Consider the following 18,194-nt stretch of genomic DNA (forward strand, 5'->3'; position numbering starts at 1 on the left):
AATAACCCCCAAAGCCATCATTAGTCAAACAGACAAACAAGACTAACTGATATTCTGAAATGTACTGTTCCCGTTGAAACAGAAACATTTATTTAAATACCTCTGTGACTATAAATTAACAAACAGCATCCGGGAATAGGGCGACCATTCAGAGTGCTTGCTCAATCTACTTCTGTTTCCAGGCATTTAATAACAATCAGCTAATCCTTAAAGGGATACTGTCATGGGAAAACTTTTTTTTTCCAAAATGAATCAGTTAATAGTGCTGCTCCAGCAGAATTATGCACTGAAATCCATTTCTCAAAAGAGCAAACAGATTTTTTTATATTCAATTTTGAAATCTGACATGGGGCTAGACATTTTGTCAATTTCCCAGCTGCCCCAAGTCATGTGACTTGTGCTCTGATAAACTTCAATCACTCTTTACTGCTGTACTGCAAGTTAGAGTGATATCACCCCCCCCCCCCCCCCCAGCAGCCAAACAAAAGAACAATGGGAAGGTAACCAGATAGCAGCTCCCTAACACAAGATAACAGCTGCCTGGTAGATCTAAGAACAACACTCAATAGGAAAAACCCATGTCCCACTGGGACACATTCAGTTACATTGAGAAGGAAAAACAGCAGCCTGCCAGAAAGCATTTCTCTCCTGAAGTGCAGGCACAAGTCACATGACCAGGGGCACCTGGGAAATTGACAAAATGTCTAGCCCCATGTCAGATTTCAAAATTGAATATAAAAAAACCTGTTTGCTCTTTTGAGAAATGGATTTCAGTGCAGAATTCTGCTGGAGCAGCACTATTAACTGATTCATTTTGAAAAAAATGTTTTTTCCCATGACAGTATCCCTTTAATAAATCCGCCCCATCAAATCGCACCTTATTCATTTTGGATGCAGAACACTAAGCACTTTCCACTTTCACATCCTCGTTAATTTACTCATTTTACACGGGAAAAAAAACCTCCTCTCTATAATGAAATCCAGATGCAAAAATTCCATTTTCACTAGGTCATAATTGAAGTTCATTGTGTCTCCCCCCCCTTGTTTTTAATATATGAAGTTGGTATCAAGTTCCCATGTCCATTAAACATTTGCCATAAATACTGAGAGCCCCCCCCCATCATCTTTAATCCTCCAATTCATTGCAATGAAGTAATAACTCTGTTATTGCTGATCTCCAGCCTCCCTAAGAAATACAGCCTGGGTGTTGTAGAACATTTTAATGCATCACATGTAGTTCTCTATACGTTGCCTTTACTTCTTGACCTGCTGACCCCTGTCCCATTCACGTGGATGGGAATCAAGTTTCCTATAGCAGGGGTCAATGTTAAATGTAAATGCTGCATATTTATTACAAAGCATTTCCTGCTATAACTCATTTGCTATAAGTAGTTGCTGCTTCAAACTAATTAGTCTGAGTTGTTGGAAACTGCTACCTGTCAACAACCGCACAAGAATAACGATGAGGGGTGGGAAAGAGACGGGGGTTTAATTTATGAAACATATATGCCACCCTTTGGGGATTATTAGGACCTATTAAGAGAAATGTGAAAAAAATGAGTCTAAGTCATCGGGACTAGTGTTTTTCTGGTTTAAATCTAAGGAATGGCTTACAATAATGTAAAAAAAAATTAATCAGATTTTTTTTTTTTGCTAAAAGGGTGGTCGTAGTGTGATATGATACCATGTGATGAATAGCAGAATGGGATAACAAGACAGTGTAAGACCCAGACAGAAATATTTTGGACCCCTAAACCAGCAAAAAAAAAAAGGGGTCCCTAAAATGTATTTGGGACTCAATACACCTTTACAGTATTGAAATTGGGACGCTGATAAGATGCAGGGCAAGGTAACCATTTTTCCAGCTAGTATTATTTCAATTTGAAATGGTGCAGGTTTAAAAAAAAAGTCCACAGCCAAAATATTTGTCATTGTGGCAAATATTATACTCTTTTCTCTAAAAAAGTAGAAAACTGATTCTCTACTGTGTAATGATGGCGTGCAAGCCGCCCCCCTTTTTTTCTGTACCCCTTTCTTTTTATTGTAAATGCCTTATTAAAAAACATGATTTAAATAATAGAAAATAATAGAAAATAAAAAGTAGAAAATTATGAGTCATTGTAATGTACAGGGTGAATACATTCATTGAAAAATACTTTTATTAGATCTTGGAGGGTAGGTAGCATTTATTGCAAGTAGGGATGGGTGAATTTTTTCGCCTTGTTTCACCGCGAAAATGACGCCCATAGACTTGTATGGCGTCGTGTGTCAAGATTTTTTTTCGCAGCGCGTCATATCGAAACAGGTCAAATTCACCCAAGCCTAATTTGCCTTCAGAATGAAAGGAGAGTAGCGTGCAGAAGGGGCCCAATATTACACAACAGGGCTGATTAATTGTAAAAATTGTGTTTCACCATGCCCCCCCAATTGTGCATTTGTGCCGCATATTGTTCTTATTTTTGTTGATTTTTTTTCCCCTCCAACAATTTCTAAAACCTGTATCTCGCCAAATTTTAGTTGGAGAAGTTTATCATTTTTATAATTTACAAAAGGAAGAAAATAGAGATAGACAACTCCAGTTCTTAGTATTAGAGACCTCAGGCTAAATGGATTTACCAGACAATATATTGGGATCTATTTATAGTGGCTATTGATGTAGGTTCAGTTCAGCATGTACAACCTCTGACCTTTTAGCTTCTGATCAACTGGAGACATTAGTCATTGCAGTTTGAAGGGCAACTTTGAAAGAAATTGTGGTTTTCCTAAGCTAGTGGGAGAAGCATTAAAAACACACAAATTAAACAAAATTACAAAGGAAGAGGCAACTTATTATTTTGTGTTTTGTTTCTGGATAAAGCAGTGTTGCCTTATCCACTACAGAGAACAGGTCCCTTCCAGTAAGATAAAAGGCTGCCCAGCCGTGAAGGGGTTATGAGTTTTAATGACTGCCTGTGTATAAAATGCAAATTGTCAACATATTCTCCTTTTTCGCTGCCCCAGTTTGGCAGCATGTATTCCCAAGGTAGAGAAATGAGAGGTGATTAGTTATAAGCTGAGTGCTGAAGGAGTATACAAGGCGGGAGAGGAGGGCTGGGCTGCCCTGCATAAAGCCTTAGAGATGCAACAGAGAGAACAATTATTGCTCATTTTTTGCAACAATCCAACAAAAAAACAATAGTTTTTAAATGGTGAGTAAAATAGTCTGAGTATAGAGCACTTCAAACCTTGTTTGTAAATCAGGCAAGCCTTCATTCTATTGCTATATCTGCCGCTAGATGCCTTTATTTCAGAGTGTCTCAAAATAAATTGAGAGCTCTATAGGCAAGAGAATAGCCATTAAGCAAAGCACCATGCAAAGTTACTACATAGCAAGGAGAGAATTAAATGGACTTACCTTGAAAAGTCAACTCCTCGTGACTTTTCCCCGAATGTAAAAGCAGTGAATCTGGGGTAGCATGGCCAACAAAACTTTAAGTTACTAAGAGCTCCACTTGTTGTGAGGCACCATCATCCCCCCCAGTCACTCTAGTCACTTGCCTGGCTGGCACTTTTCAAAAAAATGCACCAGATTAGTAAACTTTCTTTCTTCCTCTCGAGCGTGTCCCCTGTACATTCCTAGTTGGGTTGTAGAAACATTTCAGAACAGGTCTATGCCAAACCTTGTTTGTAAATCAGACAAGCCTACATTCTATTGCTATATCTGCTGCTAGATGCCTTTATTTTAGAGTGTCTCAAAATAAATTGAGGCTCTTTAGGCAAGAGACTAGCTCCTGAGCACAACACCATGCAAAGTTACTACATAGTAAGGAGAGAATTAAATGAACTGAGTTTGAGATTGGAGACCCCTTGAAAAGTCAACTCCTTGTGACTATACCCTGAGAGTAAATCAGTGAATCTGGTGTAGCATGGCCACTAAAACTTTAAGTTACTAAAGAGCTCCACTTGTTGTGAGGCACTGCCATCCCCGCAGTGATTCTAGTCACTTACCTGGCTGGTGCTCTTCAAAAAATGCACCAGAGTAGGGCACTTTTTCTTTCTTCCTCCCAAGCGTGTCCCCTGTACATTTCTAGTTGGGTTGTACAAAAATTTCAATAAAAGGTCTATGCCACATATGCAGTTGCCCTGTTTGGTCAGTTTTTTGAAGAAGATGAGGTCAAAAGAAGCCAGAGGTAACCGGTAATCAACTAGAGTCACTGGGAGTGCCTACCAACTTGGAACCCTTCAGTGATTTCACTTTTCTTTCTCCTTTTACAATGGTCATTTTGAGAGGATGCTATACTGTTTACTGGATATTTACAATGCAATTGTTTTTCTTCTGTTTGAAACAATAATGGATTTAGAAAGAACATAGTAGGTTCAACCACTTCATAATAGATGAAACAATAAACTTCACTATGTATCGGATGACATCCACAGCACCCAAGTAGTTGCACCACTGTTTCTACAGAAGTTTGCACTGTGAGTTGGGGGAAATAGGAGGAGATATATGGGTTATATAGACATGTAGACTGAACCAGATTCTTCAGTTGTCTCGATAATTATTTTCAAGGAGGACAGAGCACAGGGCATGGTTGGGGTGTATGGAGACTTAAAATGTGAAGCAATATAGGGTAGGTGTAATGTTGTCACATGTTCAGTTTTGAACTGGACAGTCCGATTTTTAAACAGGCTGTCTAATTCAAAACTGCATATCCAGATTTCAGAAGCCCAAAAACTGGACAGGACTCATAACTCACTGGCTGGTCTCTTGACATCACTGGCCCACCCCAAAACATCATTGTTTCGCCACCCCCACCTCAACCCACTCTGCCCCCTGCCTCATCCATTCTGCCCCCTGTACAGAGCTTTATTAACTTAGCTCCTCAGAGCTCCATTTCTAAGCAAGTTTTCAGCATTGTACAAAATAGAAAGACAGAAGAAGCAGAGTAAACTATATAACTCTACATAGTAACATATTAAGTTAGATTGAAAAAAGACACATGTCCATCATGTTCAACCTTTTTTTTTATTCAATTTGTAATAGTACATATTTTGTCTACATTGCCTATCACAAATCAAATAAATAATAAAGCATATTCAGAGTTGTATAGTAATATTCTTATTAACCCACCAAGACCTTTACATGCATAACTTTGGATTTTAAAAGTTTAGCAAGCTGCTTCATAAGATAATTTGATACAATACAAGAGAAGGCAACAATAGTGGTAGATACATGGAGCATTATGAGACGCTTTACATAAAGTTATGCAAAGCAGCAGCATAAGCATGACATTTCTTTCTCTTGCTTCATATGAAATGTTATACATTAGATCTGTAGATATAGCCCTCTAAACTCCAGACTGAAAACCACCTCTAATTTCTCCCCATAAAACTCTGTATTTTCAAAGTCCCACTCAATTAATTCTCTTTTTTTTTTGTTTCCTTTTACAGGAGAGCCATTAAACATCAGCTGTTCCACCTTGGATTCCAGATGTTCAGCTATCCACGTGACAAATTCAGAGAGGGCACCTCGCACAGAGATCTTGACAGAACGATATGTTGTCTTGTAGATTATAGGTATGCAATAACGGACACCAATAAATTTGTCTGCGCAAATAAATCTGCATGCTATAGGAATTTTCTTTTTGTAATGTAGTCTTTGCTCAGATCGTATGCAAAGACAAGTGAATTGACTTGCGTTTCTAGGCACTGCTAGCAGCCACATAAGAAGATAAATAAGTTTTATACATTTGGTTAAAAGCATACTTTACTTTATTTTACCCTTTTCTATCAAATGTAAGCAATGAATGCAGCGGCCTGTATATATATTTAAGGCATACGTCTTCCAAACTGAATTAGTTATCTAGTGTAGCCTTACAGGCTCTGGTGCTACCAGTATCTATGAGTTCTGCAGCAACTAGAGTGTCTAATTATGACTACCAGTGATCTAAGTTTAAAGCAGTTTAGGACTCTGAAAGGGTCAGTGTATCTCCTCCACAGGTACTGACTGCCGTTCAGCCTCACATGAGACTCCATTATTTATTACATCATTGATTACAACTTTCTTTTATAACCTTTCTCCTGTTTTATAATAACCTCCCAGGAAACCATAATTTGTGGTCTATTGATAAGTTATGGCTAAGTAAAAAAGACAAACATAGCTGCTGCAAGGACAGTACCCTATAACTGCCCATAAGGTTGTAGATAGAGAAGCCTCCAAATATTAGAGCATTTGTACTCCCCTCCACATTATCAAACATTTAAATACAATGACGATATATATTATCTGGAATGTTTGGACCTGATATTTTCTGGATAAGGTGTATTTTGTAGCCCCAATTCTTAAATGGGATTTAAATCCAAAAACAAAATGTTGCCTAGCTTTGTTACCATCACATGAAAGTGATGAGTTTATCATTAAAGGGGGTTGATCACCTTTGATTTAAATATTAGTATGATGTAGAGGGTGATATTCTGAGACAATTTGCAATTCGTTTTCATTAGCTATTATTTATGGTTTTTGATTTATTTACAGTAGCTTTTTACTAAGAAGCTCTTAAGTTTGGAATTTCAGAATTTCTGGTGGCTAGGGTACAAATTACCTTAAAACCATGCATTGATTTGAATAAGAGACTGGACTATGAATAGAAGAGGGTCTGAACAGAAAGATGAGTAATAAAAAATAGCAATAACAATAAATGTGCAGCCTTACAGAGCATTTGTTTTTAGATCAGTAACCCCATTTGAAAGCTAGAAACAGAAGAAAAAGGCAAATAATTAAACTGATAAAGAATAAATAATGAAGACTGATTGAAAAGTTGCTTACAATTAGCCATTCTATAACATTCTAAAACCCCTTTAAGAAAATCATTTTAAAAACGGTTTGTTGAAATAGGACTTGGAAATTGCATTTCTGTATTTCTATATAATAGACCCATATCTGTACAATGAAGCTGCTGTAGAGGCACTTATGGGCATACACCTGTTTGAGTCAGCACAACTGATGCACAAACGGGAGAATTTACAGTGTTGCTATTGCAGTCAATTAGTTGATAATTTTTTTTTGTACATACAAAGATACATACATATAAAGTACAATATTTAGTAAATATGATCCCTGAACTCTGTGGCACTTAGTGTTGCCAAGCACAGTGACTAGGCTCCCAACCTGATAGCAAGTTAAGGTGAGCTATAGGAGAATGCTTATTTGCTCTTTTAGATACTCTGGAAGCCCAGTCTGGGTATCAATTTTGTATGCACACATTTTCTGTAAAAGTGTCGACTTATAATAATGTAATATGGCTGTAACTTTTCTTATAAGAGAAATTGGACCTCCAAAGGGAGCATGAATGTTCAGAGTCTAAAAAATACTGGTTTAGAGGGTAACGTTATATGCAGTCAAACTATTCATAAAGAAAACTTTAGGGCTAAGCATTATGACTAAGGCACACTAGGCCACCCAGCAGATGTCCATGGGTTAAATCAAAACTCTTACTGTGCTATACCCCTTAAACATGCCCCATCCAGCTTTCACACTAAATCAAGTGCAGCAGTGCTTGCATCAGATAAATATTTTAACAAGAAAAAGGGTACTGACCGGCTCTCTGGGAGTTCACAGTCTTGTGTGCACTTTAGCAGCATTTGTTAAGATGACTGTTCCACCACTCTCTGACAGCTAGCCAGCCAGCCTGTAAATCTCTTCGCTCTCGCCCAGGTGCTGCAATTAATAAAATAAAAAAATATGTCCGACCAAAGGGCCCGTGTTTAACTCCTGGATTGCCAGGTGACAGTATGAAGCTAAACATAAATGGCAAAGAGTAAGAATCACCCTATAAAACAAGTGGATAAAAAGTTGCTGGGCTGCTCTGATTATAAAGAAGCAGAAACAAATGCAACCAGGCCACTTAGCTGGATTTTTTTACATTCTGATAACATTGAACTGAAATTGCTGATCTGCAAAATGGTTATAAACCTCTCCAAAAATTGCCTAATGAAAGAACATTTTATTCTAAGCAACTTTCAGATATACACCACTAAACATTTTTCAAATGTTTTAAAGTTTGTCATTATAATTGCAACCAATATTTTTTTCTATTCTTTTCTTAAGTGTCCTAATACAATGTAGCGGAATTTAGATGTGCATGTTACTGTAGACGTCTGTTAATCGGTTGCTTTGTGCTACATTGTTTTAAAAGTTACCACCATAGCAAATAAGAGAATGGGAAAGGCAGTTGTGATGTGCAGGCTGGCCCTATACGTGTGAGGCCGACCTCGCTGCTCCTCTTGCGGGTTGAGCTCTTCTTCCTACTCTCCCCACCCGCGACCTTAGACTGCCGGCTTCCTGTTTTATAGACTTGCATCTGCCCTGCCCCTTTTGTGACATCATCGGTGGGGCAGCACAGGTCTATAAATGGAGGAAGAAGACAGGTCCGGGTCGAGGTTTTCTTGACATGCACATCACTAAAAGGCAGATACTGCTTTCAATAGCAGCTATATTTAAAAATAACTTTAAAACCACTGAGCGTTTGCAATTAATGTTTACCAGAAAGTTGCTTGTCATGTAAATTTCCTTCAACAGGCACAATTTTATTTCTATCTTTATGTTGAATTGTCGATTTTTTTTTTTTATACACATCTTGGTTTTAGCAGAGATGTCAACTAAGTCCATGTCAGTAAAAAGTTATAAAAATCCACTCTGGGGTATTTTGAGACCGTATGATTCTTTTTATAAATGCAAGTGCAAAATTGAGCATGCATGGATGCTATTCTCCCATATGTGTGGCGAGGCACCGCTCATGATGAATGGATTACTACTGGTCTCACAGCGAAAAAGCTATCTCCTGAACTGGTACTAATCCATTTATCTTGAATGTGCCCCAACACATGTGACCCTTTGCTAGTCACCACCACCTGAGGAATACTCAAAGGTCTGCTCTTCACTAATGTGTCAGGTTATGAGAAATTAACAAAAGTGTGTTGCTTCTATAAACAAACAAAAGAAAAAGCAAGAGTACTGTGCCAGTGAGGCAGGTTGAGAAACTTGACTCAGGTGGCAGGGCCATGCTAGTTACTAGGAGTTTCAAAAATGCCGCTCCAGGTAAATTTAAGGCCATTGCACTTCTCTAGCATCGTGGACCCCCCGGACACCCTCAAGCACCAAAAAGTTGAATGTGGAGGGGGGCAGCAGCAGCAAGCCACCTCAGGGCCGCAGAGGGGCCAGGATTGCCCTTAAGTAAAAGGAACAATAAAATAACAAGCAGCAAAGCATACTGCGATGATCTTCATATTGTGGGTTGATGTTTATGAAAAGACAGGGAAAAGTTACTTAAAAGCAAAGACTTGCCGGTTAAAACTTTGGGTACCTAAAGGATACATCTATAAATCAATAACGTGATACATTCAGGCATCCACAGAAAACAATACTCTCAAACAGACTGCTGGTATGCTTTCTTACGGCTAATGTTACATTGGATTTTCTATGTCAGCGTAGCTACTCTGGGGGGAGAAGTCAACAGGCAAGTCTGACATTGGTGCAGATCTTTTTCTGGATCAGAACTCCTCTACCATGATCATGCCCGAGGTCTTTTTTAGTAGGGCAAACAGCCCGTTTTGCACCACTAAAAACTATCTCGGGCATGATCATGGTAGAGGACTGCTGGTTCAGAACAAAAAGGCAACCATAATTACTCTGGAATTTTGGGGAAAATTCTGTATTGTGTATACATGGCTATTTGTGTTTGAAAAGTAAAACCTTGCATTTTTAAGAGAACTTGTATCATCTTTTAGCAATACAGAACCTTGTTACTGTTCCATATTTTGGACTGTTTATGCAGTGTCCTAAATGCTTTCAACTGATATAGTGTCTCTGGTGAAAACCAGTTAAATATATACACTCAAATATTGCAATAATAATGTTTGCAACAAATGGAACTTACAAGATAGATTCCCATGATGTTCAGCTGGCTTCTGTAGCACATACACAATGTGACTCTTTCATTGCATATCAAAAATGTATTTTATCTGACACAGACACCAGAGAAGGGAATTGTTCAATTAATGTCATGCTACATGAGATTACTATTCGATAATGTGATCAGGACAGATTCTCCCAAATGCTCTGTTATACACAGGAGCATATAAACCAATGCCAGCTTCCTTTTTCCAGAAATTAAATATTGAATTTCCCAGAACCCTTGGTTCTTTTCTCAGTGAAATAACCGTTAACAGGAAATTCTGTGATTAATGTCATTTCGAATTTGATATTGGAGTAAATTAGCACAAAAAGACTATAGTCACTGCATTGGGTTGGCAAGAATTGTGCAAGATTTGGCCTTGCTTCTCAGGATTAAGAACAGTTGGGTGAGAAGCAATAAGTCTAAGAAAAATGTGTGTGTATGGCAGGGATGCAGCAACTTACAGGAGCTTATTTACAAACAGCGTAGCAATACAGTAATCCATGCCAACAACCAGAAATGGACAGTCTACCACAAGTTAGAAACTGGAAGTTAAACATCTTATGGGTTACTATAGGTTACTGTACAAATGCAAAATTGCCCAGTTTTCATAAATGAGACCCGCAGTGTCTTTATGTTACAATGTTATAAGCCAAAGGACGTAACTGATAAATCAGCAGGACCTGGAGTAGTACGGAGCTATTCAAATAACAGGTCACTGTATGGCTAGACTTGTGTTTAAAACGTTTAAAATATTAACCCTCAAATTTAATAAAAGGAGCAAAGTTTGTCCAAGTGCAGTGACCTATAACCAATAATATATTTTCTTTTATAGGACAAGGAAATTGAAAATCACAATGAGGCGCCAAGTGTTAGGCACCCCCCACTGAGTGTTTATACTAGCTTAGCTGATGCACCATGCCGTGCCCATGATTGCTCAAAACTGCACCCCCAACATAGTGGTACTTTTGTACAAGCACCGCTTTGAGATCTTCTTCTTTCTTCAGCAGGCCCAGGCTAGTGCATGTGGAGTCGAGTGGAAAAGCCATCGTTTGGCTTTTATGTTCAGCTTTTCGCTTTGCTGCGTATCTGCGCCCAGCTTGAAGATGCAAAGAAGATCACGACACATTGCTGTACAGATGCATTTTTTTTCAACTAACAGGAGCACGAGCTTGGTAACAGGTAAGCAATTATAATCACTGGGGGATGCCTAACATTTGACATCCATCCAAGTGATTATTGCTTACCTTCTCCTTTAGAAAAGTGACTGGTTAGTGCTACCTGTTTTGTTTCATAACCCTCTCAACCATTTAATTTCTTTTAGACAACGGATCCCTGGACAAAAGTTGTTAAAAGACCCCCTCCTAATGACCTCTCCCCTTCAAACAATCACTAGTATCTTAAAAGTACCAAGATTGGCTGTAGGTTCATTGGCGCTGTGTTCCTATGCAATGTTCAGTGGTGGACTGTAGCCTTTCTAATTAGCTCGGCTGTCTTCTCACAATAGCAGCCTCAATTTCCCTTTGAAGCACTCCTGAATAGAAAGATAAAATAAAAGAGACTTTTTAAAAAAATTTAGTTTGTTGTAAACAATGACATTCAGGACAGTTAATAACTTAAAGTTAGTTTTTAAAATAATTTTAATAAAAATAAAAAGGTGTTAACAAAGTTGCACTTAAACACTTAAGTATGAAACTGTGACAACATAAACAATATGGAAAGATCTAGATGACATATGGAAGTTGTAGTGCAACAATATAAGTGCCACATATTGCAACCCCCAGCAATATAAAGAATTGTACTGCAATGCAGGTGATGTCTTCAGCCTGTGCCTCATGTATTTGTTTCAGTTGATACTCCATGCAACATCATCTCACCAAATGGCAAGTGGAGGCCAAATGCAGAGCTGCTACAGAACCTGGGGGGCTGCAAATTCCCTGCCAATGAAATTCTCCACAAATTCTGAAAAGAAGTGCTTTTTAGTGAACTACGGTGCACCCTTGATCTACTGCCTGCTTAAAACACAGCACAAAGCGAGCATCATAAAGAGGGTGACATTTAACTAGACTGATCTAATTTAATGCGCATTTGTCAAGAGAATTTGCAATAAGTGAGAGTGGCCCTATAAAGGGCGGAGGTATAAAAAGGAAGCACTATGTTAGGATAAGCACATATATTTTAAGCTTGGCTAAATGGGAAAATATACCATATCTATAAGGTCACTTCATTTCCACTAATTTAAAATATAAAGTATAATTGTGGGTGCAGAATATTCCTTCTATATATGTGCAATTCAACTATATTTGGGGGAGCTAGCATATTTCTTGCTTTAATAAGACCTATTCATGCATCCGTTAACCTCTAGATGGTGATGTTTTATTGAAGATTATGGACAATGTTTCAGATGAGGAGCGCAAAGAGACAGCTCCCACTCATAAAACATGTAATTGTGCAGAGAAAAAATGTTCTACTTAAAGGGATACTGTCATGGTAAACATGTTTTTTTCAAAACACATCAGTTAATAGTGCTGCATTTTTCAAAAGAGCAAACAGATTTTGTTATATTAAATTTTGAAATCTGACATGGGGCTAGACATATTGTCAATTTCCCAGCTGCCTCCAGTCATGTGACTCTGATAAACTTCAATCACTCTTTACTGCTGTACTGCAAGTTGGAGTGATATCACCCCCTCCCTCCCCCCCCCCAGCAGCCTAACAACAGAACAATGGGAAGGTAACGAGATAGCATCTCCCGAACACAAGATAATAGCTCCCTGGTAGATATAAGAACAGCACTCAATAGTAAAAGCCAAGTCCCACCGAGACTGATTCAGTTACATTAAGTAGGAGAAATAACAGCCTGCCAGAAAGTAGTTCCATCCTAAAGTGCAGGCACAAGTCACATGACTGGGGCAGCTGGGAAACTGATTTCTGTTTGCTCTTTTGAGAAATGGATTTCAGTGCAGAAGTCTGCTGGAGCAGCACTATTAACTGATGTGTTTTGGTATAAACATGTTTTTCCATGCCAGTATCCCTTTAATTTTCTAATTAAAATAAAACCAATCAAAGATAAACCCTCCTTATGAATAGCCTGTATTTTCCCTGTTCACACGACACTTCAATCAATTCAACAACAAAGGGAACTTCCAATTTAAGATTCTCCTGTATCAGGTTATAATAAAGTTATGTTTAAGGGCACTTCAGTGTTCTTTTTTTTGTGCACCTAGCTAATAAATGTACAAACATACATACAATTCCTTATATGTAGATTTCAACAAGAGAGAATGTTATGGTGTTTTGAAAGTCAGTAGCTCAATTGGTGAAAACCAGTAACAAAGCAAAATGAGGTGGCACTTTTAGATTCCCATTTAGTATAGTGTAATATAACAAAAATTATGGACTCAAAGATAAGGTGCACACCCATCTGCATTTGTCCTTCTATCGCACTTTAAGAGAAATAAAGTTAAAATCATTGGGCGGTTCCAAATTTAAGGCACGTAGCAGTGATTATATTCGCTTGCCTGATACTCTGGGCTGGTGCTTCTGTTTGCTGAAACTGCACTGGCCTGGAGTAATTATGTAGGAGAACCATTCTACAATTGTTTTCTGCATTTGGCCTTCTCTTTGACCCTGGGTCAGGTGCACATGTTCAGTATAGTAAAAAACCTACTTTTTGATTCTATGTTCGGTATTCACTTGAAAAAAAAAAAGACAGAAGAAGCTAAAAAAAGTGGTGCCAATCGGCTCCTAAGGAAATACCCCGGCCCAGTGCAGTTTTAGCAACAGGAGCACAGGCATGCGGTATCAGCTAAAAAATTATAATCACTGGCACACCCCAGTGATTATACCTTTACTTCTCCTTTAATCATAGGGCAGTGGAATCCCTGGATGTACAGTATAAGGCATGACTACTTTGAGATCTATGAGCCTCTGTCCAGTACTATAAGCAATGTGCAGTATATGAATACTTGCATAATAAGGTCTCTAGCACACTGGGAGTATTTTTGGCTTTCATAGAATGCATTTTTGGCACATTCCAATATGCTTCCCGACTACATCTCACAGTGTTTAATGGCAATTTAGTTCTGTGATCCAACTTCCTTGTTATATTTAACAATGAAAAAGTATTACTGAAGGTCAGGTATGAAATCAGTCGGAGCATTTACAACATTTACAATATTTTTAATTAGAGCAAGAGTGGCACTGGTATGAAGCAACATAAATTCAATTAAATGTCTGCCTTTTATTTACATTTTATAATTTGATTTTTGTACACTTCATATTTTTCTGCCATATGTTCTTTAGCTAATGGTTTGTAATGTGTGAGTTGCCGATTGCCCCTTTGTGACAATCCACGTACAGAAAATCGCAGCTAAGGCCAGTAGGGGGAGAAATGAGGCTTCACTGGATATGTTGTGATGCATTCCGGCACACACTAATTTCACTAAGTGAAAGGGTTAAAAATCGTACTCTTCCTTCGAATGGAAATATTGACAAAACATCAGAATGCAGTTGGAGAAAGGTGGTAGTGCATTAAAAAAAACCTCATACAAATACAGTGTGATAGATCTAGTAATGCCTGATATATTTACTATGTGGAATATACTGCTTTTTAAAAATAAATAAATAAATAAACCTCACGCCTTGGAACACAAATGTAAAAAAATAATACACTTTGCCCTTTGGAACACAAATGTAAAAAATACAACTTGCACCTTGGAACACAAATAATTCTCCTCTTGGGCCTCTTGCTTCTAAGCATTTGGCCTATTTCATGGTCATTCCCTATTTATTTATGGAAACAAGGAGGCTTAATAATGGAAGAATAAAGTATAGCATGTAGAGAAAAGAGACTAGGAGAATAAGAGGTTGTGTGAGGAGAGGAGGTATAATAGTTTGAAAATTGGGCCCTCAGTCTAAAGCTGGCCATAGATGCAAAGATCCGATCATATGAATCCTTGATTCGTACGATTTTCTGACCCTGTGTGGAATGTCCCGACATTTTTCGTGCCATGGCGATCGGTCGCTCAGTCGATCTGACAGGTTAGATTTCTGTCTGCTGCCGATAATATCTCTGCATGTATTGCCGATCTGACGATTTCCATTGGGTCATCAGCTTTGTCAGACATAACTTTTGTACGATTGCTTTCAGGGGCAGAACATCGGCTGGTCTGTACTTTTACTACTTTATTTAAACTAAAGGTTAGTGGCAGGTCGGGAGATGGGGAAGCCCGATCATTCGAGGATCCTGGTGACCATAACCTCTCCACTTGCTGGGCCCCATGGAAACAACAGACCCTCATGTGATGATCGGTTGACCTTTGTGTTGGCATCTCTATACATTTGTTTATTTCAAAATCCAGAATCCAGAATAGTTGTGCGGCGCTGTTTGCTTGGCACTTGTGTGCCATGGGCCTGACGTTCGCACATGCGTCATTCACACACGCGCACAAGCTTTTGTCCATGCGCAGGGGCCCCCGAGGTTCACAACCCAGTGGCCCCCGACTGCGCCAGTCCGACCCTGACAACAGAGGCAGAGTTTTGGAGCTTAAAGACAAAGGTAACTGCGCAGACCTTGCTGCCAGTGCAATGGCGGGTCAGGTATAGGGTTGCCCGCGTGGCCGGTATTTTATTTGTAAAAATGACGGTAGATCCCAATGTTATTTATAGGGAAATAAGATAAATATATAGGAAGGACGGTATTTTTTTTCTGGAAACCCTAGTCAGGCAATTGTGACTGAAAACTACATTTTAAAAATTTTTACTGCGATTTCCATTATGGATTTGGTGATCGTTCTCTTTACAAATCCCTAATACCAGCTGAGACTGTCGAATACTGATGTTTTAGGTTATCCTAACCCAACTCCATTTACTTTTTTTTTTTAAAAAAAATAGCAGCCCAATCTCCTCACTGAGCGGAGCTGATGCTGCTCTTTTTTTTTTTTTTCACTCACAGCAACAGCATCCCTCAATCTCCCGCCCTGCCCGCTGCCATGGAAACCAGAGGAGGACCAGCCGCCAATCCCCGCCCTCTAAAAGAAACCTTACCTTCAGAGTAATGAACATTCGAATTCGCGAATCATAAGTGGGTTAAGACCAGGCGGCAACCTACCTTGCTCTCACCTCCACCGGTTCACGGTGATAGGGAGGAGAGCAGAGTTCAGAGAGACCATTGGCTACCTGTCGCACCTCGCGTAGCAACGGCGGCAAGGTGCGTTGCAGCGCTAGCCCTAGCAACCGCGCCATTTCTATTGAGGCGAGTGGAAATAGAAGAAGAAGAAGGGGGAGATGAGAGTATAGCGCCGCCTTTTACACCTCCTCCTTTCCTTTCTCGGGGCCCAGCTCACGAGGAGGCGGAGTCTGCCTCCATTATTTATATTTTGTCTCCCTTTTTATTTCCTCCCCTCCTTCAAAGTCTGACACGTCCGCAGTGAGTGAGTGGCGTTGGCAGCCTGTCAATCCGTCACCGGGAAGCCGGCAAGAGCGAAATAACGGGGGAAGCAGCCGGAGCCATAAATCCCGCCCGGGAGTCCCGGCACCGGCCCCTCCATACATCTCTTCTCCTCATCTCCCCTCAGTCGCCGCCGAGGAGGGGAAAAAACTTTTTTTGATTGCTGCTCTGAGGCACCATCATCATCATCATCCCCACACCGAGCACCTTAACCATTTCTATCACCTCTCTTCTTATTACTCACATTAATACCTCACGTTGCTGCTGCTGCTGCTGCTGCTTCTCCCCCACCCGTGGCCACAAGTTTCATTAACATTTTTACAGACAGATATTTGTGCCGAGGTCATTTTTTATATATTTATATATGTTTTTTTTTTTTTATTTACTACTCCATCGATTTCATTTTGGACCCTGCGAAAGGAGCTACAATCAGTCACCGATTATTTATTTCTCTCAGAAAGGAGAATACTACTGGAGCAGCCGGAGATTGGCAGCGCTCGGAGATTGAAGAACTGGAAAACCCTGGTCCCGAAATAAAAAAAAAAATGGGGATCGACAAATGACCATTGTGGACAGTGCCGAAAAAAAATAAATAGGAAAACCGTTTTCCTGAAGTTGATCTTTTCCTTTTGATTCATTTGCTCTGCTGGCAAGATTCATGGAATCGAATAGAAACTTGATTTGTTTTTGTCAATTAATATTAATAAAGCGAGCCTCATAGACCCGACAGGAACTGCTGTGAAGGAACATCTGTCACTACTACTACTACTAATAGTGACGTAGAGGTTTGTGCTACATTTTTACATCTCTGTAGCAGAATATTATTGTCTTTTTTGTTTTTTTTTCCTGATTGGGAATGCGTTATTGGAATAACGAATTGAAATAAAGACTGAATTGGACAGCCGCCCGTGATACTTCAAGAACTCAGAAGTCGCTCGCTATCCTATTGAAAGGAATCATGTTTGTGCTGTCATTTTGGACTGACCTGCCATTACCTGAAGATTAAAATCCAAGTAGAGAGACAAGAAGAAGCGGAGTTTCATTTGCAACTTTTAATGTGCCCTCTTGTCTCGTCCGCCTGAATTACACGGAATAAAAACTGGTAGTAGAGGAAAGAAGAAACTTGACCTCCTTCAAAAAGATCATTTTTAAAATTAAAGAGTTTAGCTGCTAAAAGCGATTGCACCTGTTAGTCATTTTTATGAAAACTCTCATGTTGTGGTTTTGATATTTGGATGATATTTTGCATGGTGGGATGAAATACTATCACAGACCTTGATTTTAAACCACTCTATCCTTAGAGACTGGGTATCTGCTTGGATTCTGACAGTTGACATTGTTGATGTGTGGGACAGTAACCCCACCGCGGTGCTGCCACTGGCTGTGAGGTCTCCTTACAGTCTGTGTTGTCATTGATTAGGCTGCGGAGAAGAGTATGGACGAACAGACCAGGATGATGCAGACTTTGGCTGGAGCGGCCATGGCTGGCCACTCGATTCAAGGGGGAATGACTTTACCTCCTCCCCATAGTCACGATGGGGGTGATGGTGACGGCAGGAAGCAGGACATTGGAGACATCCTGCACCAGATCATGACCATAACTGATCAAAGCTTGGATGAGGCACAAGCAAAGTTGGTTTCCATTGCAATAAAAACACACACACACACACTTCACCCCTTTCCCTCCCAACACATCACAGCAGCACATCACTCCAGTTCATCTTGGAGTGAACAACTACTTCTTACAAGCAGTTTGTCAAATAAGCCAGCACATGTTTAGGTAGAGATGAGCAGCGTCTGAGAGGCTGCTT

General features: G+C 39.5%; 2 protein-coding genes and 1 long non-coding RNA gene across 4 annotated transcripts in view; 2 read left to right on the forward strand and 1 right to left on the reverse strand.

The window, feature by feature from the left end:
• Positions 1-5,595, forward strand: part of mapkap1.L (MAPK associated protein 1 L homeolog) — a 133,807-nt gene extending 128,212 nt beyond the window's left edge. Inside the window, exon 12 of the mRNA XM_018228648.2 lies at positions 5,431-5,595. Within this exon, the coding sequence (XP_018084137.1) occupies positions 5,431-5,442 (12 nt within the window). The 3' untranslated portion in view covers positions 5,443-5,595. The remainder of the gene's footprint in view (positions 1-5,430) is intronic.
• A 1,230-nt stretch (positions 5,596-6,825) lies between these two features.
• On the reverse strand, positions 6,826-16,304 carry LOC121396888. The gene is made up of 3 exons (XR_005963245.1): positions 16,045-16,304; positions 11,343-11,466; positions 6,826-7,696 (listed from the first exon to the last, which is right to left on the reverse strand). It is a non-coding gene; the product is annotated as an uncharacterized LOC121396888 (long non-coding RNA).
• Positions 16,305-16,308: 4 nt separating this feature from the next.
• The window catches only part of LOC108698242 (pre-B-cell leukemia transcription factor 3), a 165,329-nt gene continuing 163,443 nt past the window's right edge, over positions 16,309-18,194 (forward strand). For both annotated transcript variants that reach the window (XM_018229585.2, XM_018229587.2), the window contains exon 1: positions 16,309-18,015. In XM_018229585.2, the coding sequence (XP_018085074.1) occupies positions 17,819-18,015 (197 nt within the window). In that variant the 5' untranslated portion in view covers positions 16,309-17,818. The remainder of the gene's footprint in view (positions 18,016-18,194) is intronic.

The sequence above is a fragment of the Xenopus laevis genome, chromosome 8L (assembly GCF_017654675.1).
Source record: "Xenopus laevis strain J_2021 chromosome 8L, Xenopus_laevis_v10.1, whole genome shotgun sequence".
Lineage (NCBI taxonomy): Eukaryota > Metazoa > Chordata > Amphibia > Anura > Pipidae > Xenopus > Xenopus laevis.